General features: G+C 48.5%; 1 protein-coding gene across 6 annotated transcripts in view; it reads left to right on the forward strand.

The window, feature by feature from the left end:
* ANK1 (ankyrin 1) overlaps positions 1 to 26,593 on the forward strand; it is a 249,618-nt gene that overhangs the window by 135,822 nt on the left and 87,203 nt on the right. For all 6 annotated transcript variants that reach the window (XM_074383825.1, XM_074383830.1, XM_074383826.1 and 3 more), the window contains exon 2: positions 6,847 to 6,948. In XM_074383825.1, coding sequence (XP_074239926.1) covers positions 6,847 to 6,948 — 102 coding nt within the window. The remainder of the gene's footprint in view (positions 1 to 6,846; positions 6,949 to 26,593) is intronic.

Here is a 26,593-nt window from a genome sequence, read left to right on the forward strand (position 1 = left end):
ATTAGGCTGGCACAGTGGTCAAGGTTGTAATCCCGGCATTTTGGGAGGCTGAAGTGAGATTGCTTGAGGCCAGGAGTTCAAGACCAGCCTAGGCAACATAAGGAGACCTTATCTCTACAAAAAAATAAAGAAATTAGCCAGGTGTGGTGGTGCATGCCTGTAGCTCCAGCTGTTCAGGGGGAAGGGGGATGCTCAGGCAGGAGGATCTCTTGAGCCCAGGACTTTGAGGCTGCAGTGAGCTATAATCGCACCACTGGGGGAACCACTCTGCAAGAGTCTTGAAACAGAGAGAGAGAGAGAGAGAGAGAAAGGAAGGAAGGGATGAAGGGAAAAAGGGAGGGAGGGAGGAAGGAAGGAAGGAATGAAGGAAGGAAGGTGGGGAGTGAAGGAGGGACAGAGGGAGGGAGGGAGGAAGAAAGGAAGGAAGGAATGGAGGGAGGGAAATAGGAGGGAGGGAGGGAAGGAAATGATTGACTTAGGAAGCGGTGTAGCACAATAGTTAAGAGAAAGATTCTGGAAGTATGCTACCTAAACTCAAATCCTGGTCAGGTCATGTATTAGCTGTGTGACTTTGGACAACTTACTTTTCTGTGACTTGATCACTTCATCTGTAAAAAGGAGATAATAAAACACCTGCCTTGTGAGATTATTCCGAGGAAGGAGTGAATTAATTTATGTGGTGTGCTTCAAACCTAGGGAGAGCTTTGTGAAAGTATAGGTGTTTTGTTTTGAAAGGAAGTTCAGGGACATCACATAGATTAGGCAGCAGGGAAGCAGGCGCAGCAGAATGTCTGCTGTGTGCAGACCCCCGAACAGGCACACAGGTAGAATTAGATGAAAACAAAGCTGGAGATGAGAAGAGGAAGAGACACCAGAAGACAGCTTTGGTGGGGTGCACAGCGGAGGTGCCCGCGCCTCACTGGTGACCGGGGTTTGTGAACACAGTGGGTAGTTTTCCGTATAGGAAACAGGCAGGCCTCCTGCCCTCTGGTCTGGAGATGGATGAGATGTGGAGAGGTCCAGTCATTCTGCTCCGGTTTGTCATAGCCCGGAGATGATCAGGTTTATATTTTGTTGCTGTTGTTTTTCAGGTCAATAGGCGCTCAGGTAAATATTTTGAATGGAACACTTTGGATTCTTTGGATATTCCTTCTGCCCTGTTGCATATGCTGGAGGTACCGAGGACAGGTCATTGAACTGGAGCAGCTGGACTAGATAGATGGGCAGTAGGGGCTCAGCAGAACAAGATGGTAAAGATGAGTCACATCCCAACTAGGGCCGTTTGCTCTGTAGCTGAAATATTGCCTGGCCCCTAGGGGGTTCTCAGTGAATACTCGTGGAAAGGATCCACAGGTGCATGCGTGCACAGATGACCCCTTTATAACACAGTCACTTGATTGTTCAGATCAAGAGGGCAAGGACCTATATTCCGAGTTATTATTCTCTCTTTGCCCTAGCGGGATATTGGACTTGCAATAAGACCCCAGTAAACACATTGTAGAATTAAAACAAGTGATGTGTAGTTGCTATTGTGAGTGGCATCATTATCTGCAGTTCACCTCCCAGATGCCCTGAGGATCCTGCCGAGTCCTGACTACTCTCTGCCTATAGAAGACCAAAAAAAGAAAAAAAAAAAATGAAAAAGCCTTAGCTATTGCATTTCACCGCTAACTATTGAGGTGACCTTAACCGGTCACTTTACTTCCCTGGGCCTTAATTTTATCATCAGTGACAAGAAGGGCTGGAACTAGATCTCTCCTTTCTAGAGATCTGTCTTGGTCTGAATAGAGTGCCCAGGGACAGAGTCTGGACCTAGTGAGAACTCCCAGCGTGTTCACTCTGCTGTGGATTGACTGTTTAATTGGGAGGGGCATGTAGGCCTGACCAGCCGCTAGTCTGTCTGGCCCTCAGGCTTGAAACTGCAAGGAATGCCCTTGAGGTCAAGGGCAGTGGAAAGGCAGATACTTCAGTGGGGTACCCCTGGATTCAATCACTCCGAGTGACTTGGGCAAGTTATTAACCTCTCCAAACCTCAGTTTCATCACCTCTAAAATGGGGAAAATAATTATACCTCCCCACAGGCTGTGATAAGAATTAAAAGCTATAATGCATTTGACCCTGTGGTTGGTATTATAGTTTTTTAGTATTCTATTATGGCAATGGCAGAAATGGTTTAGCTTTCCTCAGTCTAGTCCAGATGGGGCTTCCCTTAACTTCTATTTGTGTGCTTGTCTAATTGACATAAATATTGTTTTGTTTTGTTTTGTTTTGTTTTGAGACAGAGTCTCGCTCTGTCTCCCAGGCGGGAATGCAGAGTCACAATCTCGGCTCACTACAAACTCCGCCTCCCAGGTCCAAGTGATCCTCCTGCCTCACCCTCCCAAGTAGCTGGGATTACAGGCCTGCACCACCACGCCTGGGTACTTTTTGTATTTTTAGCAGACACGGGGGTTTCACCATGTTGACCAGGCTGGTGTCTAACTCCTGGCCTCAGTGGTCCTCCCTCCTCGGTCTCCCAAAGTGCTGGGACTACAGGAACCACAGCACCCAGCCAGTTTGTCATACATATTCTTATTTGCTTCCTGGATTCAATGCTTTGAACAGTCAAACAATGTCATCAATGAATATCGCATCTATTTTTATCTACCAACCCTCAGGTTTTCAGCCCGAATCGTATTATTGCACTGTAAACGGTAGTTAATTGATGGGAGAAACATCTCTTTAACAGTCTTATTCTTGGGGAATAATATAATCTTTTTCCTAATAATTGAATCCAGACAGACTTTCTGAATCAGCAGGCATAAATAGACATTTATCTGAGAGACTAAACCTTGACTGGGTTTTCTCTGGAAACCCAGCTCATGGCTGGAGAGCCAACAGCTTGATCTTCATTTCTGAACTATTTCCTGCCCCACAGATGCCTTGCTGAGGCACCTAGGATGTGAATGCCATGTGCTTTAGGTCAAGGGAGGCCTTGGCCTAGCAGATACTTAATGCTTTGGAGGACTCAAAAGAAGCAGAAGACTTGGTCTCTGCCCCAAGAAGCAAACAGTTTGTCTGGGGAGATAAGTCTTGCCTGGATTAAATAGCTACAGAAAGAGATATTTTAAATAGATTAAGAAATAAGAAGCTCCTGTTTTGTGGTTCCTAGATTTAAACATGGCAAATACTGAGAGTCTAAGCACAGTGTCATTCGTGCAGGATGTAGCCACCTTTGGGGCCTGGAACGAAAAAAGATTGGAATCAGCAAACCAGAGTGAGAGTCAGTCGGAGCTTCAGGGCCTGGGAGGAAGAACGTGAGAGCCAGGAGGTAGACAGAGCAGGGGAGTGTCATAGAGGGTAAGGGAGGCGGGGGGAAGGGGCCCTCCTGCCACCGTGGAGACAGCGAGATGAGTGAGCATCTGTCATCAGCGGGCAGCCGCAGGGCTTGGACTTGAACTTGAACTTACATCATAGGGGGCTCATGTGGGACCTAAGGTTGGGGAGGGCTGGCAGGAAGTCAGGATTTGGGGAAGAGCAGTGAGGCAGTGGTGGAGGAGGCTGGCTGGGAGGCAGAGTGAGGAAGCAGCACTTCTGCGGGCCTGAGGCTGTGGGCAGGGGGTCGGGGGTGGTGGGCAGCACCCGAGTGTGGAGGGAGGACCCTCCTGCCTGGAAGGCTGGGATGCCCTGGGGACCTCCTGTTTCAGTGGCGAAGATGTGAAGTGCTGCTTTGGGGAGGAGGATGAGAGTTCCATTTGGTCTTCAGCTATAGATTTGGAGTCTTCTATGTTCAAGGGTGTTCAAAGGTGGTCATCACTAATGTGTGTATTAGTTTCCCGTGGCTGCTGTAACAAATCACTCCACACTTAGTGGCTTAACGCTCCAGAAATGTGCTCTCTGGCCGTCTAGAGGCTGGAGGTCTAAATCGAGGTCTCCACAGGGTCACACTCTCTCCAGGGCTTCAGGGCCCTCTTCCATGCTTCCTCACTGCCCAGAGGTTCTTTGCTTCCTTGTGTGTGGCTAAAGTCACTCCAGTCTCTGCCTCTGTCTTCACATAGCCTCACCTCTGTGTGTATACGTGCATGTGCATGTGTGTATGTGTGTGTGCGTGTGTGTGCACATGTGTGTATGCATGTGTGCACACACACGCATCTCTGTGTGTGCTTGTGTGCATATGAGTGCGTGTGCATGTGCATGTGTGTATGTATGTGTGCACACTCACGCATCTGTTTGTGTGTCTTCTCCTTTTCTGTCTTTTCTAAGGACACTTGTCATTGAATTTAGGGCCAGCCTAGGTAATCTAGGATGATATCATCTAAAGATCCGTGACTTAATTTCATCTGCAAAGACTTTTTTTTTTTCCAAAAAAGGTCACCTTCACAGGTTCCAGGGATGAGAGTGTGGACATATCTTTTGGGGGGCACCATTCAGCCCACTGCAGCATTTTTTTTTTGAGGAGGGCATGTAGAGGAAGGAGACAGAGTGCCCAGGGGGAGAGGAAGCCACCGGGTGTGGGTCTTGTGTGGGAATGGCATCAACTGCTCCTTCTTGTCATATGACCACTCTAACCCCTTCAACTCAGCCTCATGTGTAACTGTGTGCCAAACACTGTGTATTCCCTTTAAGCATCATGAACGGGAACAAGAAAGACTTTATTTTCCCCAGCTTACAGATAAGGAAAAGGAAGCGAAGGGCGTCTGCGTACCTGAGGGCACTCAGCTAGACACAGTGGAGTGGCTCTGAGCCTAGGCTGCTGGCTCCAATGCCCTAGGACTGGGCTTTAACCACTACATTTGTCTTTGTGAGTGTATTAGTCTGTTCTCATGCTGCTAATAAAGACGTACCTGAGACTGGGTAGTTTATAAAGGAAAGAGGTTTAATGGACTCATAGTTCCACATGGCTGGGGAGGCCTCACTATCATGGTGGAAGGTAATGGAAGAGCAAGTCATGCCTTACGTGGCGGCAGGCAAGGGAGTATGTGCGGGGAAACTGCCCTTTATAAAACCAACAGATCTCATGAGACTTATTCACTATCACGAGAACAGCATGGGAAAAGCCCACCCCCATGATTCAATTACCTCCCATTGGATCCCTCCTATGACACATGGGAATTATGGGAGCTACAATTCAAGATGAGATTTGGGTGGGGACACAGCCAAACCATATCAATTAGTAAACTTTATTTTATCGTCCTCAGCTCTCACCCTCCCTGGCTGTCACTTATCTTTAAAGCAAACAGATGTTCCTAGGGGCAAGGTCTCTGAGGTGCATGGGGTGGGTGACATAGCAACAGCTAAGGAACAGAAGGGCTTCACTCTCATTCAAGAAATCTGGTTGGGGGGTGCCTGGTGTTAAAGCTGACACTGAGCTGCAGAGATGGGAGGTCTGGATCATGGATTTCCAAGCCACACTACCTGTATCTGAGTCCCGCTGTGCCTCCTCCCTGCTGTGGGACCCTGCAAAAGGCACTTATGCTCTCTGTGCCTCAGTTTGCTCATCTGTAAAATGGGACTCTGCAATCCTACTTACCTCTTAGGTATTTAAAATTAGGATTAAATACATACCTGTGCACATGCATGTGTGTGAATATGTATTATAGCCATCCTTCGGTATCTGCTGGGGGATTGGTTCCAGAACCCCCGCAGATACCAAAATCCACAGATTCTCAAGTTCCTTATATAAAGTGGTACAGTGTTTGCATGTATACTTTAAATCATCTCTAGATTACTTATAATACCTGATACAATGTAAATGCTTTGTAAATAATTGTACAGCATCGCTTTTCTGTTAGCATTACTTTTTATTTTAGTATTGCTATTTTTTATTTTTTTTCCTGCAAATTTTCTATCCACGGTTGGTTGAATAAATGGGTTTGAGTGTATATGTAAAGTGCTGATAACGGCTCTTAGCACATAGTAAGTGCTATGTGCTGTTTACTTAAAAAACAAAAACACAGGGCCAGGCATGGCAACGCATGCCTTTAATCCCAGCACTTTGGGTGGCTGAGGCAGGAGGAATACTTGAGCCCAAGAGTTTGAGACCAGCCTGGGGAACATAGTGAGACCCCATCTCTAAAAAGGAAAAACAAACAAATAAAAACAAAAACACAAAACAGCCCCAAAGAGCCCAGCTTGGCTTCTTTGGTGCCTGCATTCATGACTTCTGGGGCCAGAGATCTCTGTGATACTGCCGACTCTTTAGCAAGACCGTGGAGCCCCTGAAACCTCAGAGCAGGGAAACACCAGGCTGCATTGCACACTCGCCATCGGAATGGGCTCCCTCTCAAAGGCTGATTCTTCCCCGAGTCCAAGCCAAGAACGTTTGCTTATAAAAAGACCAAAAGGGGGCCAGGCACGGTGGCTCATGCCTGTAATCTCAACACTTTGGGAGGCTGAGGTGGAAGGATCACTTGAGCTAAGGAGTTTGAGACCAGCCTTAGCAACATAGTGATGCCCTGTCTCTATATAAAAAAAAAAAAAAAAAGTTTTAAAAAAATAGTTGGGCGAGGTGGTGCACACCTGTAGTCCCAGCTACTTGGGAGGATCTCTCAAGCCCAGGAATTCAAGGCTGCAGGAAACTGTGCTTGTGCTACTGCACTCCAGCAGCCTGGGTGACAGAGCAAGACTCTCTCTCTTAAAACAAAAAACAAAAAATGGAAAAGAAGGGAGGCCTGGGTGAGAAGGCAGCTCACCCCGAGAGCAGTCCAACCAGGGTTATAGGGCTCCTGTGCATACCTGGTGTCACTGTGGGCACCAGGGTGCCACATCAGAGGGTGCAGAAGCAGCTGCAGGGGCCCGGGGCTTGAATGGGGTGGGGAAGTCATTAACGCACACAGGACACTCACCGCCTGCTGTTTTTCCTCACAGGCTGATGCTGCTACCAGCTTTCTGAGAGCAGCAAGATCAGGTAACTTGGACAAAGCTTTGGATCACCTGCGGAATGGGGTAGATATTAACACCTGTAACCAGGTAAGTGGGATGGAGGCAGGCCTGTTGTCTCTGAAGAGTAGCTCTTGGCGGATGCCATTTCCTGAGAGCTTTGAAACTGCCTCTATTAACCTTTTCCCAGTGGCCTCAAAACTCCCCCAGGGCTGCTGCTTGTGGAAGGCCCTAACCTTGGTATTTCCACTCCCGTAGTGGCCCAGTGCCCCGCAGAGAAGGGCTGATGCCTGAACAGTGTGGGCGAGGCCCGCACAGATCCCCTGCGGCCTCCTCTCTCAGAAGTTGCAGTCAGTCCCGCTGTTGTCTTAGAATATGTGGCCTTTGAATTGGAGCAGGAGGAAGAGCTTTTGAAAGATGCTGTGTCAGTAGGGACATTCAGTCTCCTTTGTCCACTGGTAGTCTGTGTGGGTTCTCTGCTGGCCTGAGAAGAAAGTCGGTGAATGAGGCCCCGCTTGGGTCAGGGGCTGATGAAGGTGGGTGGGCTGGGGTTGAGGATAATGAGGGTGGCCCAGAGGTTCTCCAGGGCTCTGGAGCGACATAGCTGAGACTTAGCTTCAGGAGGGGCTGGCGGGGAAACGGAATGTGTTAGGTTCGGGCTGGAGGGCAGAGACTCAGGCTTGGGGCCAAAGATCCAGGAACTAACTGAGAGAGAGATGACCCTCCAGGAAGGGCACAGGTGTGTGGCTGGGGCTTGTGGATTGGTGACAGGCTTTGTGTGTGTGTGTGTTGATATTTGCCTGCCAATTAAGTTGTTTAGTTACACATGCTAATTGTTTCTGATTTAGAATACAGTTTACCCATTGCAACTTTTTAAAAACCACCTCAGCCATTAAAAATTTGTTCTTAATTGTGGTGAAATATACAGCATAGAATTTCCTGTCTTAACTATTTTTTTGGCATATAGTTCAGTGGCTTCAGGTCCATTCACATTATTATGTAACCATCATCCATCTCCAGAACACTTTTCATGTTGCAAAAACACTAACGCTTCATTTCCCTCTACTCCCCAGCCCCTGGTGACCACTCTTCAACTTCCAGTCTCTACAGATGTGATTACTCTAGGAACCTCAAAGAAGCAGAATCCTGCTGTATTTGTACTTTTGCGCCTGGCTTCTTTCATTTAGCATAATGTCCTCACGCTTCCTCCATACTTTAGTGGCTTGGGTGACTTTTCCGAGCTAGCAGGGCCAGATTTTCCAAATGCAGGTTAAGTTTTCCATGGACAATGTGCCTCTGTCCTGTTGCCTCATCTTCTGTTTCCCTGCCCTCCTGCCCCCGTTTAAAATGCAAAATACCGCCCAGTGCAGTGGCTCACCCCTGTAATCCCAGCACTCTGGGAGGCCGAGGCAAGCGGATCACCTGAGGTCAGGAGTTTGAGACCAGCCTGACCAAAAAGGTGAAACCCTGTCTCTACTAAAAATACAAAAATTAGCCAGGTGTGGTGGCGGGGGTGCCTGTAAGCCCAGCTACTTGGGAGGCTGAGGCAGAAGAATTGCTTAAACCCAGGAGGCGGAGGTTGCAGTGAGCCGAGATCATTCCATTGCACTCTAGCTTGGGTGACAGAGCAAGATTCCATGTCAAAGATAAAATACAATAAAATGCAAAATACTGCCTGCCTTCATTCCTAGGGCTAAGATCCCATTTGGATTCAGTTGGTCTTGCAGTGGCAAAAATTCACAGCTGAAAGATCAGAGAGGATGGAGCGGTGTGGTGTGTGACGGGAAACAGAAGTGTGTGTTAGGAAGCCAAGCCCCTGGCAGTGCACTTCAAAGGGAAGGTGAGGCACATGGACCTGACTGGAATTTGCAAACTGGATGGGGAACCAGGTCCCCCGCCCCTTTTCTCATCCCTCCAACCAGAAGGCGGCCAACATCCACATATCCGCCGCCCAAAGGACATTGTGTTGGTTCTAACCAAACATCCAGAGCTCAGGCTTGCCTTCGCATAGCACGTTGAAACTCTGAGCCCATTTTTTGATGCCAAGAGGTGGATGCAGCAAAGTCTGGGGTCAGGGTGACAGTCCTGGTGTGAGAGTTGCTCAGGAGACGGAGTCTGGGACCTTCCTGTCTCCGCACCCCCCGGAAGCAGCTGCGCAGGCTGCGGCTGTCTTGCCCCAGCACCCCCATAGGCAAGGGATTGCTCTGTCTCTCCACCTGGGACGGGTTCCGGGGCTTGCGGAGACACACGCCTGCAGGCTTGCTTTGTTCTTGCCGTGGCTAGAGAATTGCAGACGCGTTTCTCCGCAGTGCAGTGCTCAGTGGAGGTGAATCATACCTTCAGAGGCCTTCCAAGGGTTAAGGTTCCAGCTCTCAAAGGAATCCATTCAGCCGAAATGGGGACAACCGAACGTGTGTGAGACTTGAGCCAGGGCTCATTTTCTGTGTGAAACTGGAAGATTTTGATGCCGTCCGGGGAATGGCTGTGTCCTGATTGGTCTTCCGTTGGAGAGGCCTTGGGTGTAACTGTCTTGTCACTCTGCCTTCTCTCCGCAGAGCACCTCTTCTGTCCGTTTTGGGCTCAGAGAGCAGTAAGCACCGAGGCATTATTTGCACTTTATTGACACCATTTCCGATCGGCTCAGCGCCAGTGACAAGTGGCTGTCAGCCCTGCTCGAGGCTGAGGGGAGGCTCCTCCTCAGACTCAAGACTGCAGTCCTGGCTAAGCCTGGCCTCTCTCTCAGAGGCCACTGCTGCAAGTTAGGGAATGAGCGTCAGAAGGGAACGAAAGACAGGCTGTATCGAGTGCAAAGCCTCTTGCTCCTGGTTAATTCCCATGGCTGCCAGTTGTGGCCCTCTGGGTCCCTGTCTTATGGTCTGTGGCTGAGCAGGACAGGTGGCTGCAGGTGGCCGCACCTGGAAAGGAGCTGGTCAGGGTTGCCTGAATCTCCTTCTGGTTGCACAGGGCAGTTTGGTCTTGCTGTTGAGGGGAGAGTCCTGGTAAGGGGAGCAGGACTCTGGTGGCTGAACCCATGCCTGCATGAAACACACAAGTGTACCCAGCGGGATAAGCCTGCATCGGCGTCATGAGCACAGGGCCAGCCTCTTAATGTGACTAGAGCTTTCTGCTTTTCAAAACATGCATAAAAGCAAGCTCTTGTCTCAGGGTCATGGGAAGAGAATTGGCTTTCGGCTTGAATCTTCTGAGCTGACGGACCGTGGTGGCGGTAACAGGGCAAATACTTAACCTTACATAAGTAACACACTTTCAAATAGTATGTTTTTGTGGAAAGAATGTGTACTGTTTGCCGTCATAGGAAGTAATTACTCTAAGTAGCATGGAAAGAGAAACTCCTGGCTTATATAAGAGACATCTGAATATTCAGGGCAGTTCCTCGTTGCATAGACCGTGTCTACTAATGATCTATCATCGTTATCATTACCATGTCTTTGGGAAAGAAGAAATTTCTATGTAAGAACACACACATGCATGCCTACACGAGCCCCTTATATGCATGCCGGTTTTAAAATTGTTTGTGCTTTAAATGCTTGCCTCCAGTGTGCTTCCTGTGCATTGCCACGTGTACTTGTGTGTGTGTGTGGAGAGCTGGGCTGCAGGGATAGAATCATTCCTTTTTAAAGTCACAGTCTTTATCCTCTCTGAACTGTAGTCTATTGGCAGTGAGCGTTGTTAATCAAATGATCACACGAACAGATATGCACACCAAAAGCCATGTTAGGATCCATGAAGGGAAGGCAGAGAATCTTAAGAGAATATAGGAGAGGCCTGCCCTAGAGTCACAAGTCAGAGAAGTCTACCATGAGGAAGAGACAGCTGAGCTGAGGGAGGAGCAGGGGCGAATGAGGTGAAGCAAGGGAGAACATGCCTGTCTTAGACAGCAGCCTGGGCAAAGCCCCAGAGGCAGGGAAAGAAGCAGAGGGTTGAAGGAAGCCCAGAGTGGGTGCAGCGCAGATAGCACAAGAGGCCAGGCGAGGTGGAGCTGAGATCGTGCTGAAGCTTATAGGCAGGGGTGAGAGTCACGACACTCAGTGACTAAGACAGGGACGTAAAGATGGGAACAGGGGACACTGGGAACTATGGGTGGGGGAGGGGGGGAGGGGAAGATGGGTGGAAAAACTAACTATTGGGTACTGTATTCACTCCCTGAGTGTCGGGATTGTATGTCCTCCAAACCTCAGAGTCATGCAGTACACCCGTGTAACAAACCTGCACATGGACCCCCAAATCTAAACTAGAAGTCGAAATTACAAACACCTGGGACAGCGTGCCCCTGGGTCAGAGCAGTGTGTGTGCATGCATGTGTGTGCTCACCAGCTGCAACAGATGTTAACCCTGTAGTTGCTGACTGAGAGAAAGGGGCCTCAGGCAAGGGACAGTGGCCAGAACAGCAGGGATAGGGGTACTTAAGAGCCTGTGGCAGGCCGGGTGTGGTGGCTCACACCCGTAATCCCTGCATTTTGGAGGCCAAGGTGGGTGGATCACCTGAGGTCAAGAGTTTAAGACCAGCCTAGCCAACAAGGTGAAAGCCCTTCTCTACTGAAATAAAAAATTAGTCAGGCGTGGTGGCAGATGCGTATAATCCCAGCTACTCAGGAGGCTGAGGCAGGAGAATCACTTGAACCCAGGAGGCAGAGGTTGCAGTGAACCGAGATCGTGCCACTGCACTCCAGCCTGGGCAACAGAGTGAGACTCCATCACAAAAAAAAAAAAAAAAGAAAAAGAAAAAGAACCTGCGGTAGTGGCCACTGGTGAGGAGTAGAGCATTTCAGCATTTAACACCTGTAGCAGCTGTATTGCCGTGTCCTGGTCGAATATTACCCCTTGGAGAAGCCACATGAAGGAGTCCAGTCTTTCTCCGGAGTGCAGAGGGACATGAACCACAGATTCAAGCACAGGAGTGATATGATCAGGGGTGTGCTTTAAAGGGTCTCACCGGCTACCTTGTGGAGGGCCCAGCTGTGCAGTCGCAGGAGGGAAGCGTGGGCAGCTTGGATGAGGGTCATGGCTGTGGAGACGGAGCAGAGCCAGCAGGCTTGGGTGATGGATTGGATGGGGCACTGCAGGGAAGGAGGCTCGAGAATGACCCTGGGAGGGCTGGCTTCCATAGCAGAGGGGTGGTGGCGCCATCCGTGGAGATGGGGGATGCCGGGAGTGGAGCGGTGTGTGGAAACACGGGGGAAAGGGTCAAGCGCAGGGCTGCATGTGGATCCCAGTAGGGAGGCTCTGAGGAATGCGAGCAGAAATATATAGTAAGCAGTTGGGATATTTGAGCCTGGGACTCAGATAAGAGGTCCGGCCCAAAGATAGATATTTGGAAATCATTCAGCCTTCGAGGAAGGCGAGTGCTGGCGGGGGCTGATGAGAGCAGGGAAGAAAGGCATGTTGAATATACTCCCACTCACCCATGTGGGGTCATTCCACAGGACTCATTAAACACCCACTCTGTGCCAGGCCTATTCTAGGCACTGAACAAGGCAGACAAAATAGTCTGCGCTCTCGTGGCTGTGCATGCTGGTGAAGGAAATGAGACAATAGCCAAGAAGGTGGGCACATACATGAGGAGATGCCGGCAGGGAGGAAGGTCAAGGTGTTTATTTCTGTGGGGTGGTTGGGAGGGCTCTCTAGGGAGATGACTTTCAAGAGGCCTGGAAGAAGTGAGGGAAAGAGCCATGTGGCTTCTGGGGAACAGCACTCTTGGGAGAGCAGGAAACACATGCAAAGGCCCTGGGGCAGGAGTGAGAGTGGTTTGCTTGGGGAACAGCGAGGCTGGAGCTGAGTGATGGAAGGGAAGGTGGAAGGCAAAGTGGGAGGAATGCCTGGGGCCGGATCAAGGACGGCTTGCATTGGTGAGGGCTTAGATTTTGCCATAAGGGTGACGTCATTTGAAGGTGTTACACAAGAGCTGCCTTATGCTGATGAAGGTTTCTAAGCAATCACCCTGGCTGCCGTGTGGAGGATAGACTTGAGGCCCAGGGACAGGAGCAGCGGGACTGGTGAGGAGGCTGGTGCAGGGGCCAGGCGGGACCCCCTGGTGGCTTTGAATAAGGGGCAGAGAGGGGAAGTGGGGAGGCCAGAGGACTTGGTGCCCAGGCTTGGAGTGTCATCACCCTAGATGTGGTGGTCTTGGCACACATGTTGCTGGGGGCCCTTGTGCGGCCCGGGACTGGGTCATTCCTGCTGCTGGAGCAGCCACATAGCAATGTGTTGGTAGGTTCGATCTCAGCTCAGCAGCCACTGTGAAGATAGCCCTGATCCCCATAGCTTGAAGCAATCTCTGCCTTTGTGATGTGTCAATTATCTCTCTGAAGGTTCAAGCCTAGAGGGCCCCACCACGCGGCGTGGTAAAACCCAGCAGGTCTTTCCTCTTCTGGTGGGCTCCAAGCCGCGGGAGGGCAAAGCCCATGACCGGGGACTCTGTTTCTCCATAGTGCCTGGCATAGGGTGTGTGCTATAATGAATGCCCTGGCATTTGTCTTAATAAATGGCCACATAATCATGCACAGACCAGTATTAGCTTCATATGCTCAGTTACCACAATTATTGTTAGATTATTGATATCAAATCAAAATATTTTCTCATGGAGACTATAGCAATACAAAAATACTTTCTGGAATGAGTAGTTAACTATACACATTGATGAGTTAACCAAATAAAATAAAGCTAGAAGAGAGTAGTGCCACCCTCTGTCCCCTGAATTCCTACAATTGTCAGGCTGACGTGGATGCTCTGCTGGGGGCCGTGAGCTGGAATCCCAGGGGAAAAAGCTTCACTCTTTTAGTTTTCTGTTCTATTCTGATGACGCTGACACTCGCTGGTTCATTTGGCCTTCCTGATAGGAAAGAAAGAGCTTGAGACTCCAGGAGATAATTTTCTATGAAAAAGAGAAGCCTTGCCATCTGCAGCTCATCATAAGGCAAAGAGTTAAAAGTGAAGACTTCCGGGCCGGGCGTGGGGGCTCACACCTGTAATCCCTACACTTTGGGAGGCCAAGGCAGGTGGATCACAAGGTCAGGAGTTCGAGACCAGCCTGACCAAATGGTGAAACCCTGTCTCTAGTAAAAATATAAAAATTAGTCAGGCATGGTGGCAGGCACCTGTGATCCCAAGTACTTAGGAGGCTGAGGCAGGAGAATTGCTTGGACGCAGGAGGTGGAGGTTGCAGTGAGCCGAGATCGCACCTCTGCACTCCAGCCTGGGCAACAGGGCGATACTCTGTTTCAAAAAAAAAAAAAAATCAAGGCCTTCCTGGAGCAACGCAGGCACCGTTGGTCCTCTTTGCCTGTTGCATTTTTCTCTGTAGTGCCTGTTACTCCTGCCTTCATATGCGTGTATGTGTCTGCTTGTTTTTGTCTTCACTAAATTGTAGGCACCTTGAGGGGACAGGACTTTGCTTTCCCCGGTGCTCCGTGTCGGGACTCTGCGTTACCCATACTAGATGTTCATAAACTCAGTTGGCAGACCGAATGGGAAAAAAATGCAGCGATGTTGTTTGCTTTAGCCATGAATGGTTAAAGCTTACGTATTTTATACTTAGTCCACGTAAGAACTAGACTAAGCCCCATCACTTCATAAGAGCCTTGTGCAATCGTGCATACTTAGGATAATGACTCCTGCAATAAGCACGGCTCAGATGCTGGCATTAGCCCCACGGGTCGAGTATTTGGCAATATTTGCTGCAGTGTCCAGAAGCTCGACCATCTGAATGATCACAAAAGCATAAACAGCTTCCAGTGCTACAACCCAGCCGAGGAAAGCATGTGAAACCTCACCAGCTCCCTCGATGTGCCCTAAATTTTCTTGTGTGCATTAGGAAGGCCTATTATTGTTGGGCTCTTATTTATCTTGAAGGTAAAGGGTTGCGGGCATTTGGAATAAATGGAGCACCTATAACAATAATTTCTGCTACAGTGTCTTTTCTACAGCAGCCAAATGCCAAGTCTTTTCATCAGGATTTCTTAGGCTCTGGTGATGGTGATAATTACAACCTTTCCAAGCTATAGCATCTTAGGGCTTAGTGGAGCTCACGGCACTCAATTTTTATTTTCTAGCTCCGGAAACTGAGTTCTAGAAGTTACTTCTGAATATCTTATACTGTATGACTTTGGATTTCGTGAGTTGGGCTTAAGAAGTCCAAGATGAGGCCGGATGCAGTGGCTCCAAGCTTGTAATCCCAACGCTTTGGGAGGCTGAGGTGGGTGGATCCCCTGAGGTCAGAAGTTCAATACCAGCCTGGCCAACATGGAAAAACCCCATCTCTGCTAAAAATACAAAATTAGCCAAGCATGGTGGCTCATGCCTGTAATCCCAGCTACTCAGAAGGCTGAGGCAGGAGAATCGCTTGAACCTGGGAAGTGGAGGCTACAGTGAGCCGAGATTGCACCACTGCACTCCAGCCTGGGCAACAGAGTAAGACTCCATCTCAAAAAAAAAAAAAAAAAAAAAAAGTCCAAGATGAAATTTCTGTGCTTATTCATTTATTCTGCAAACATGTATTTGACCAATTGACCCATGCACCATGCTAGAGACTAGGGCTAACCAAGATAAATAAATTCATGCCCTGTTCTCAAAGAACTCAGAGGCAGGTGAAAAGTCCAGCTTGTAGATAAAAGATTGCAAATTCAATATGATATGTGCCATCCTGGAGGAGTACAGGGGATGTTTCTGTCCATGTAATCATTCATTCAACAAATACTTTTTGAGCTCCTCTAACGGGCCAAGAGGCAGCAGGTCTCGGGACCTGCTCTCACGTTGTTTCTGGTCTCAGGGTAGTGGCTGACCTGCCAACGAGTCCGAGAAAAGTCAGGAAGGAAGGGTACGAGTAGCGGAGTAGACAACTGGGAAATGGGAAATGCAGTGAGAAGGCACAGACCACAAAGGCAGGAGTGCCAACGGGCACTGGGGCAAGGGGCAGTCTGGGGAAGTCCGGGTGCATGAAATGAAAGAGGGTGAGGATGGTGGTCCATTCAGCTAAGGAGCTTAGAGCTAGATCTGTATAGAGCTAGGACCTGGCACTTTTCTCTATCATCGTCTTTTTCTTAGGAACTGTGGACAGGCATAGAAAAATGCATTAAACTACGTAGTTCTCTGATCCTACCTGCACCCCCAAAACACACAGAAAGCCTTCCTGATATGATAAAGTTGTGGTATTAAAGCTTCTTTCGACTTGCTACCTTGGTGCAGCTCTGGAATACTGATGAGGAAGAGAGAATGTTTCATTGCAGCCCCCACCTGGGAAAGGGGTATTCTGCGTTACACAGACATGCAGCTAGGTGCCCCATGCCACCTGGTACCTGCTACACCGCTAATGCTCACATCACCCTGAGAATTGGTTAGAGCAGCTGCTTGACCAGGGAGGCCGGGGAGACTCAGAGAGGTGAAGAGTCTCACAGCCCAGGACTGAGAGCCCAGCCCAAGCCTCTGAACTCACTTGGAGGATGGATTTGACCCTGCGTGGCCAGCCTGTTATTCCTCTGGGTGATCTGCCCCGGACTGGTCTGTTGTCCCTTTCTCTGCAGCGAAGGAAAAATTAATTGACCAGTTCACATAATAATCTTCATTTGTAGCCAGGGACAAATGAAGCAGCAGGGACATTCCATGGAATCCTAGGAACTGAGAAAAGGATGACTAGCACCTTCAGGAATAATCCACAACATGGTGCAAGGAAAACACACTCCCTAAACTCCACTTTATGGTTTCATTTAGAATATGAAGACCAAATGTGCTCTTCACGGTGCCGAGAGACTAAGAAAAAAGATAGGCCTGTGTGTGGCAGGAGGCATGAAGGGGCATTCAATTCCCCAAGCTCTTAAGCACCAGGCTCCATGCTGGGCCCTGATTACCAAGGTGAGCAGAACACAGGACCTCAAACGCTTCCGGCCTTTGGGTTAGGCAGACGCAAGCGCAGATAAAGGCAATTCTGGGTGATGAGGGTCTTAGAGCGTTGCCAAGGGCTGTGGGAACGTGGCCAAGAAAGCAATCCTCTTTTAGGGGGCTGGAAATAGGGTACAGTGTGGCAAAGAGAGGGGACAGGGAAAGTCACAAAGTGACACTTCATCTGGGCCTTGAGGAAGAGTCGCCTCTCTGGTTGTTAGAGGAAATGCTGAATACAGATCCCATTGCTGTGCTGAGACTAGAGGAGGAATGAGAATTGGCTGGGATTGTTTGCATTCACTGTGACTTCTTTTTTTTTTCTTAATTGCATTTTAGGTTTTGGGGTACATGTGAAGAAGCTGCAAGATTGTTGCATAGGTACACACATGGCAGTGTGGTTTGCTGCCTTCCTTCCCATCACCTATATCTGGCATTTCTCCCCATGCTATCTCTCCCCAACTCCCCACCTCCCACTGTCCCTCCGCTGTTTCCCCCCAACAGACCCCAGTGTGTAGTGCTCCCCTCCCTGTGTCCATGTGTTTTCATTGTTCGACACCTGCCTATGAGTGAGCACATGCGGGGTTTGATTTTCCGCTCTTGTGTCAGTTTGCTGACTTCTTTGGTATGAACCCTTTCCATTTTGACAAGCCCTGGCTCTGATTTTAACTTCCTTACATTCCTCCAAACCACTATTAACAGTTTACGTGAATCTTGGCATATTTTTTTTCGGTACACACAAAACACAGAGCTGAACTATTTTCTGCAGGCTGTTACGTCGTCTTATTCTTGGAACTGTGGAATTCAGAGAAAATTAGAAGCTCAGAGCAGTTCTGTCATCACAAAGCAGCATACATCGAGGCCTGGGAGGTCATAGATAAGGACAGTTTAGAAGTCCAGGGTTCTTCTCTCCCGAACCCCCTGCCCTTCTTCTGAAGGTCTGGGTCTTTTTTCTTTTTAAGAGGAATACCAAGATCTCAGGCACAGACTCTGTTTCTAGTCCAGAGGAGATATTCTTAGCTGCTGAGCTGCATCTGAGAGTCCTATCCTCTCATTAACTCGAGCTCACACTTCCTCCTCCACCTTCCCAAGGGCCCATCAGCCTCTGCAGTTGATTTGCTGCTGAGCTACAGGATTTCTCAGAGCACAGGGCTGCTGCGAGTTCTGTGCCATCAGAGTAGAAAGAAGGAGAGCTGAGCTTGATTCATTTCCTTGCAGAGTTCTGAAATCATTGTGCATTCCTATTTTTCAGATAATGAAAAGAATTAGAGTGTTTTTCCTCCTTTCCTAAGTATTAGTAAACTGTAAATCCTAAGCGCTACCTAGGCAGGAGAGCGGAAGTTAGATTGCAGCAAAGCGAACAGGGAAGATGCCCAGAGCCGGTCGCCTCCCTTTGCATCTGTGCCACCTCTCTCTGAGTTTGTGCTGTCCTCTCGGTTTCTTCTCTTATTCTAGCTTCCCAGTCTCTAGGCAAGAGACAGATTTGCAAAGAAGATCAGGTGTGATTTTCCGCTAGGGTGACGGCAGTTGCTTCAGCTCTGCCTGGCTTCTGATTCATTAGACTCCAAGATCATATATTTTTAGCAGACCTTTCCCACCAAGTGGCCTCTGGGGATCCATAAACCATCTGGGTTAGAAAGAGGCCGCAGGTGGTGTGGCCCTGTAGAATGAGAGGCCTGCCCTCCGGAAGAGGCGTCCCCCATCAGCGGGTTTCCATGTGGGCTGAGGGCTGTTCTCTTAGGGTGTTTGATTGCACTCTGGGGTTTTCATCCTGGAATAATACCAGAGCTCCAGTAAAGGTCATGTTTCACCGGTCCTTTACAAATAGGACGGATGCCCAGCTACTTAGAAGGCTGAGGTGGGAGGATGGCTTGAGCCCAGGAGTGCAAGACCAGCCTGAGCAACATTTAAGACTTTGTCCTATGGAATAAATACATAATTTTAAAATTAAAAATTAAAAAACAAATTAGCCAGCTGTGGCCCTGCACCTGTATTCTCAGCTACTCAGGAGGATCCCTTGAGTCTAGGACTTTGAGGCTGCAATGAGCTGTGATCTCCCCTATGAATAGCCTTGGTACTTCAGCCTGGGCAACACAGCAAGACCCCATTTCGAAAAGAAAGGAAAAAAAAAAAAACAGGACAGAGAGATGTGATTATAACTTCATACTGACTGTGATTCCCAAGATGCGTAGAAGCCCCCTGGGCCACCTGTCCCCTACTCAGACCCCAGAATAACCGCCACAACACCACTCCTCTGCTCCAGCAGTCTCTGCAGCTCACCACCACTCCTCCTTACCTTCCATTAAAAAAAATTTTAGTAGTTCCAAATCTATAGAAAAGTTACAAGAACCATACAGAGAATTCCCGCATCTCCATGCCTGCATTCTCCAGGCATGTTCTTCTGCACTTCCTGTCCTTGTCCATCTGTCTGCAACGTAGGACGTATGTGACATGATTCTGCACATCCCCAGACAGTCCAGTGTACACCACCCAAAAGCAACGGCACTTTCCCACATGTCCATCCCACGTGCCTCCCAGACCGGAAATCAACACTGATGCAATGCAACCATCCAAGCCACAGACTCCATTAGGATTTTGCCAACTGTCCCTACAATTTCTCCCTCTCTCTCTGCATCTCCTTCCCCCACATCTCCCCGCCCTTTCCTCTTCTTCCCTCCCCTCCCTTTCCTGTTTCCCTCCCTCCTTTCCTCCCTCTCTGTCTCTCTGTTTGCTTTCTCTGTCTCTGTTCCCCTCCACCTTTCTCTCTCCCTCTCTCTTTCTCTGTTTCAGAAATCTCTCCAGGAAGATATTTTGCATTTAGTTGTCACGTCTCATCAGCCTCCTTCCATCTGAAATAGGCCCTCAGCATGTCTCTCATGTGTTTGGCTGTTTTCCATGCTGTAGTTTGAGCCTTAGCTGTCTGATGCTGCCTCATGGCCAGACGGGGGCATTGCATGTGGCACAGGAATACCATAGAAATCAGGCCGGGCGCAGTGGCTCAAGCCTGTAATCCCAGCACTTTGGGAGGCCGAGGCGGGTGGATCACGAAGTCAAGAGATCGAGACCATCCTGGTCAACATGGTGAAACCCCGTCTCTACTAAAAATACAAAAAATTAGCTGGGCATGGTGGCGCGTGCCTGTAATCCCAGCTACTCAGGAGGCTGAGGCAGGAGAATTGCCTGAACCCAGGAGGCGGAGATTGCGGTGAGCCGAGATCGTGCCATTGCACTGCAGCCTGGGCAACAAGAGCGAAACTCCGTCTCAAAAAAAAAAAAAAAGAAAAAGAAAAAAAGAAATCATGCTCCCTCCCCACTCCTGGGGATGTTCCTCTTCATCACCAAGTAAAGTTGGTGTCGGCCATGTTTTTCTACTGTAAGATTTTCCCTTTGTAATTGATCAGTATTTTGTTGGGGGAGGAAAATACTTCAGTACACAGGGATCCATTGAGGGGAATCCATTGATGACGTTTGCCTGTGTCAGCTACTGCTGTGACGGCTCCAGAGCGTGATTCCCCATTTCCATCATGCCTGCTACATTTTTTTTTTAGCTGGTGTTCTACTGAAGGATGAGCTTTTTCTTCTCCCCCAATTTATTTATTTTTTCTTTATTTGTTTAAACCTGTTTGGACTTAGGGATTCCTCTTCCAGTTGCGGGATTTCAACCTGATACTCCCGTTACTTATTTTAATGATGAAGTCTAAGCTGGGCCTATAGGAACCCTTCCCATCAGTTGGCTTCTTCATACTTTGACATGTCCTCATCATTCCTTGAGCATTTTCCTACTTTCTGGCACAAGGTGCCCCAGGCTCATTTTGTACTGGCCCTGCCCCAGCCCCCGCTCAGCTCTTCTCCAAGGATCTCTGGTTCCTGTTAGTGGAGACGGCACTTAGACACCAGGGTCTGGTCCCCGATGTGCCCATTGCTCCGAGTTGTCATATGTCAGTGTGCACGTATGTGTGTGTGCATACACGTGTCTGTTAACTACGTCTATGGCTGTCTACGTATGTATACTTTAAGAACCAATGAGATCACGCCAATATTTCCGGTTCCAACCCAGTGCTCAGAATTCTTTCTAGCCTTTCCTTTTCCTGTGGCATACAGCCCTTCAGGCAGCAGGAGGCCTGAATGCTGTTGATGCCCGTCTTCCTCAATGTAGTGGCTGACTCGTCTGCTCAGTGTGACAACCTCCCAACCACTGCATTAGCTGTCCTCTTCCTCAGACCCCAGCTGCCCAGGCCCTGCAGGGCACCACTCTGCTCACTGCCCTCTAAGGCCGACATCTCCCAGCTGGGTGGGGAGGGAGGGAGAAGGGCGAGAAGGGAAGAGGGGGAAGCACCCATTCAGCTTTGATTTCATTTCTGTTTCAGTTGAAAATTTCATGTAGGCGATTTGAGGAAAGAAATCGAAACTTACATTGCTCCAGTAATTTGTTTCAGCTGTCTTAGTTCATTGCCTCTTCTAGCCAAACCATCGTGCTCCTTCCCTTCCCACCATCCGCTCTGCCTTCTGTGGTTCCACGGTCTTCGCCTTCTTTTCTTCCCTACTCTTGCTTTCATTCTCCTCAGTTTCAGACGTTGGAGTAGGAATGGCTCTCACTCCAGTCCTTCTTTTCCTCTCTGTAACCCCAGTTCGGGTTCTTATCTCCTATTCTGCTGCAGGGCTGCAGACCTGCAAATGCCATATATTATGTTGTGGTCTCACTCCACAAATAAGGACCAATAATAGAGCAAAGCCAGAGGTCACACACATACAGGCCAGGCTAGCTGCTATTTGGGGAATTAAGCTTCTGTGACATCGAGTATAATACTTGCTCGTTTACAACGAACTCAACAGATAATCCAGATTGGCGAGGAAAGTGGGATATGAAATACATCCCACTCGCCTAGGATATGAAAGAGAAGTGCCTAATATGTAGACACCTTCCTCCTCATCACAGGCAAGATCTTCTCACTGCATCTTTACTGCCTGCATGGGTAAAGGTAAAAGCATCTAGGTGTTTCTTTCCCTACCTTTCAATTGATTAACTCTGGGGTCCTTAGACTCCTTGGTGTCTCTGCCCCCACATCAGGCCTATTCCTTCCAGGACTGCAGTGCTCTCCTTCCCCATAACCTCTTCCCTGGCCGGTGCTCCCTTGCCTCTGGGCGTGGCTTGATCGATCATTGGCCAGCAGCTGTTGACGGATGCAAAGCTTGTGCTTCCTGAGTGTTACATGAACCTGTTGCATAGGCTCTCTGGAAACCCAGCTCGAAGAAAGGGAGTGGGGGACTGAGCAGTGAGTTTCAGAAGGTTGGGGTGAGGAGGTCCTCAGTCACGGGACACAGCTAAAGCTGCCCGCTCCACAGAGGCAGGGCCAGCCTTGTGCACGGGTGAAATAAACCGCTGTGTGGAAAGGAGGTGTGAGGGCTGTGTGTCCTCATGGGAATGCAGGCATTCGCTTTTGAGATGTTCTTGAAGTTGGCGAACGTGCAAGATCTCAGGGCACCAAGGCCTTTCTATTTCAGACTGCTCCCCTTCTCTTGACAGGAAGAGTTAAATTTCTCATGTCTCCTGTACTCACACATTTGGAAATCAATTAGTGCATTTGGGGCAATCAGAAGAGCTAAACAGAAGAATAATTTAAAGAGAACAAATGCCTGGAATCATGTATTTTGCCAGTGGAATTTCTCACAGTTGAGGCAATAAAATACTCCAAATTGGATCATTCAGGTTGAATTTGACTTTCTTCTTCTTAAAAATATTAAAAGAAACACGGCCTGGCTGAAGTCTCTTTCCCCACCCATCACACAGATCGCTTCTCAGAAGGATTCTGTCAGTCTCAACTGACATTTCACCGAGAAGGAGCAAAGGCAGACGCAGAAGTCCAGGGGCGTGTGCTTGGCACGAATATTTTTGCCAAAAAGAGCCTTAAAAGGTTATCTGCTGTGTTAGGACCATGTGGAAAGCGATCATATGGGGCCGGCTGCCTTGAGGGCTCAGTACCAGGAGTCTGCAGGGTGCAGAATGCTGCAGAGAGCATGGCTCCTACCCTGATGCTGAGGAAAAGCTCAGTAATCTACACAACGATCGTTTTTTTTCCTGAACCCATCTCATGCCTGCCTGAGGTAGTAAGACAGCTGAGTAAACAGAATTTCAAACAGAGGCAAGGCCCTCTAAGAAGCAGGCCACGTAAATTGTTTCAGTTTTGGCAGTGATCAGGAGAGGTGTCCACGCTACAAGCTAAAATCCTTTCTTCTTCTTTTTTTTTTTTTTTCTTAGATAGGGTCTTACTCCCTCACTCAGGCTTTAGGGCAGTGGTGCAATCATAGCTCACTACAGCCTTGAACTGCTGGGCTGAAGGGATCCTCCCACCTCAGCCTCCTAAAGTGCTGGGATTACCGGCCACCGCATCCAGCCACCAAAATCTTAAAAGTTCTCAAAGGCAAAGTGTGGGCTGGTGTGTCTGGCACAGGCTTTTCTCCACGGGCCCCCCAGTGAGAGGTATTTGGATACATCAGGAGGTGTGCAGAAGGTGACTGGTGTCTGTGCAGGCACGGATGGCGGGAGGCGCGGACACAAAGCTGTCACTGCTTCTCCAGACCCTTCCCTTGTGTGAAGCGAAAACAGACCCTCTCACTTTTATTTTTATTTTTGAAATTGTGGTAACATTTATTCCTAGAATAGAACAGGCCTCCCTTTCCCAACCCCCATGGGGCAGTCTGAGAGGAGGGAAGCTCAGGTCTGGGTAGAGTGGGCTGGAAGCTCCACCCTCTGTAAATGGGACTCCCAGGCACCCATGGGTGCATGAGGTGAACAAGGCAATTGCTCTTCCCCACCCACCCGGCATCCTCACCTGCCCTGTCCTCCTCCTGGGGACCAGAGATCCCTGCATGGCCAGGAGCCAGCCCAGCCCACCTGTAAGAGCAGGCCTGTGTTGACCCAGTGCTGTGGGGGTATGGGAGGCAGTGCCTGGTTCCAGGCTGAAACCCACAGGCCTGCCACTTGGGCCTGGTTTGCACCTGTATCCCAGGGGACATGGTTGAGCAAAGATCCCTGTGTCAGCCCCAGAGGCCTGAGCTGGCTTATTCCAACACTCACTGCACCCCCAACTCAGGAACCCTAATTTGAAGTAGACATTGAGGGGTGGTGATTACATGAATGTGTATATAGAGCACACACATACAGAGATACACCAGTCCTTAGACAGTAGACCTAGGGGAAGAATAGAAACAAACCGCTCAGCCAAGGGAGGGGTAGGAAACATTCCCGCCAATGACTTGCTGCTGCAGGGAAGGTAGGAGCAGCCACCCTGGGACTCCTAGGGGAGGGGCTAGAGACTGTCTTGGAACTGGGATTCTACACCAATAATAAGTGGGTGGCCGGGCATGGTGGCTCACACCTGTAATCCCAGCAGTTTGTGAGGATGAGGTGGGTGAACCCCCTGAGTTCAGGAGTTTGAGACCAGCCTGGCCAACATGGTAAAGCCCTGTCTCTACTAAAAGTACAAAAAAATCAGACAGGCATGGTGGCAGACACTTGTAATCTCAGCTACTTGGCTGAGGCAGGAGAATCGCTTGAGCTTGGGAGGTGGAGGTTGCAATGAACCAAGATCATGCCACTGCACTCCAGCCTGGGCAATGAGAGTGAAACTCCATATATATATATAAAAGCAGGGGTTGTCTACTGCTGAGGGAGAAGCAAGAAGCTCACACTCAAGACCCATGCAAGTGAGACAGGTTTTCCTGCCACAGAGAAGAGGTAGGGATTGCTAAACATGGAAAGAAATCCCACCTTAGAGGGCCAGATCTATAGAGCTGGCCTAAGACTGAAGCTGGACCATAACAAGAGAACATGCTTATTCCTGCCAGCTTAATATGTTGTAATAAGGAAGAGCAGGCCACTTCTGGGTGAAGGGTAGGAGCATGGAGAAAGACCCCATTTGAGGTACAGGCCATACAGGATGGCTAAAAGCTGAGGAAGGTCAGGAACACATACACAAATAAGCCCTGGAACCCCCACTCTAACTCAAAGCTCAAGAAAACAGCAGTCAACCTTTATAGGAATGTGAAGGCTGTGGTGCACTGAAAGTAACAACAGAATTCAAACTCACATCAACCCCTGAGATTGACTCAGCTTCCTCATCCCCATGCTGAAAACTTTGCAGAAGAAGAGGCATGCCCATTTCCAGCCATAAATACTATTTACCTCAGTCTCTACTGCTCTTCTATGCATGATGTCCAGCACTCAGCTAAAAATTATCACACACCAAAAAAAATAAAGAAAAAACAATGAACTATTGTCAAGAGACAAACTAATAAACAAAACCAGACCCAGAGATGATCATGAGGTTGGATGTTGGAAGTATTAGATAGACTTTAAAATAACTATGATTAATATGTTAAAGGATCTAGTGGGAAAAGTGGATAACATTCCTGAGTAGATGGAAAATTTCAGCAGAGAGGTGGAAACTATAAGAAAAAGTCCAATGAAATGCTGAAAGCAAAAGACGCTTTCTCAGAAATGAAGAATTTATTCAACAGGTTCATCAGTAGACTGGACATAGCTGAGGAGAGAATCAAAGGACTCGAGGATAAGCCAATAGAAGTTATTCAAATTGAAACAAAAGAGAGAAAAGTGGGTGGGGGACAAAGCAAAACAGAGCAGCCAAGAGCTATGGGACAACATCAACTGGTCTAATACACATGTAATTGGAGCCCCAGAAGGCAATGTCTGTAGGAAGAGAACTTTAGTTTCCCCTCTAGGGAAAGCCATATGGTTAAAAAAAAAAAAAAAAAAGGCCAAAGTAGTTACTGCTTTTCTCCCCAATTTCTAATTTAGTGAAATCATTTACTCTTATATTCTTCCACTTCCTTCTTGCTTATCTTCTACACCCTGTTATTTGAGAGAAGAAATATGTGATTTGCCCACAACCCCAAATCCCTGTTAACAGTCTGTCTGCCGTTTGGCTTCAAGAAAGACGGCTGTGAAGGTGAAATGGAGTCGCCAAAAAGATTCAAAGCAAGACTCAGCAAGCTGCCTTTTACTTGTAGGAACCAAGCTAACTTAAACTTGATTTAGCTAAAATAAAACACGATTCTCAGTTTTGAAGAGGTGGTAAATTACAGTTCATCTCTGTCCATAGTTACAGCTAAGAACAAATAGCTCACGTAATTTGCACCCCTCCTCCTCCTTCTCATTTGAGCGATGAAAAATCTGCTTAAAGAAAAACGAAGTATTAAATATGATACTTATCCACGAAATGCTCTTTTGGATATCAGAAGTGGTCTCCTGTGTAAACTAGTTATGCATTTAATAAGAGAGCTGTACAAGCTCCTTTGTGTATGCATGCAGGAGGTTCCTTTTCAGGTGTTCAGCAACTTCAGCTGCTAGATGGTGGTGACTTGTGGGTATCACCACCTTTGGTAGGTAGAGATCAATTGCTGGAGGAGAGGTGCTGCTGGGTTCTGGATATTTGTGCATCTCTTGTATCCAAATGCTTCGGGAAGGGCACTTGCTGAAAGAACTGGGAGCATATTTTAGCTTATGGGTTTAGAATCTAAACTCAGATGCAGCTTCTCATCTTGCTGTTGTTAATGAACTTGCAACTCTGTCTTCGTGCAAGTGGGCTGCTCTGCCTTGAAAAGGCCTCTGCCAAGCTTTCTGGGTCTTCTTTTTTTTTTTTTTTTTTTTCTTTGTGACGGAGTTTCTCTCTTGTTACCTAGGCTGGAGTGCAATGGCGCAATCTCAGCTCACCACAACTTCTGCTTCCTGGGTTCAGGCAATTCTCCTGCCTCAGCCTCCTGAGTAGCTAGGATTACAGGCACACGCCACCATGCCCAGCTAATTTTTTTGTATTTTTGGTAGAGACGG

The sequence above is a fragment of the Saimiri boliviensis genome, chromosome 13 (assembly GCF_048565385.1).
Source record: "Saimiri boliviensis isolate mSaiBol1 chromosome 13, mSaiBol1.pri, whole genome shotgun sequence".
NCBI lineage: Eukaryota > Metazoa > Chordata > Mammalia > Primates > Cebidae > Saimiri > Saimiri boliviensis.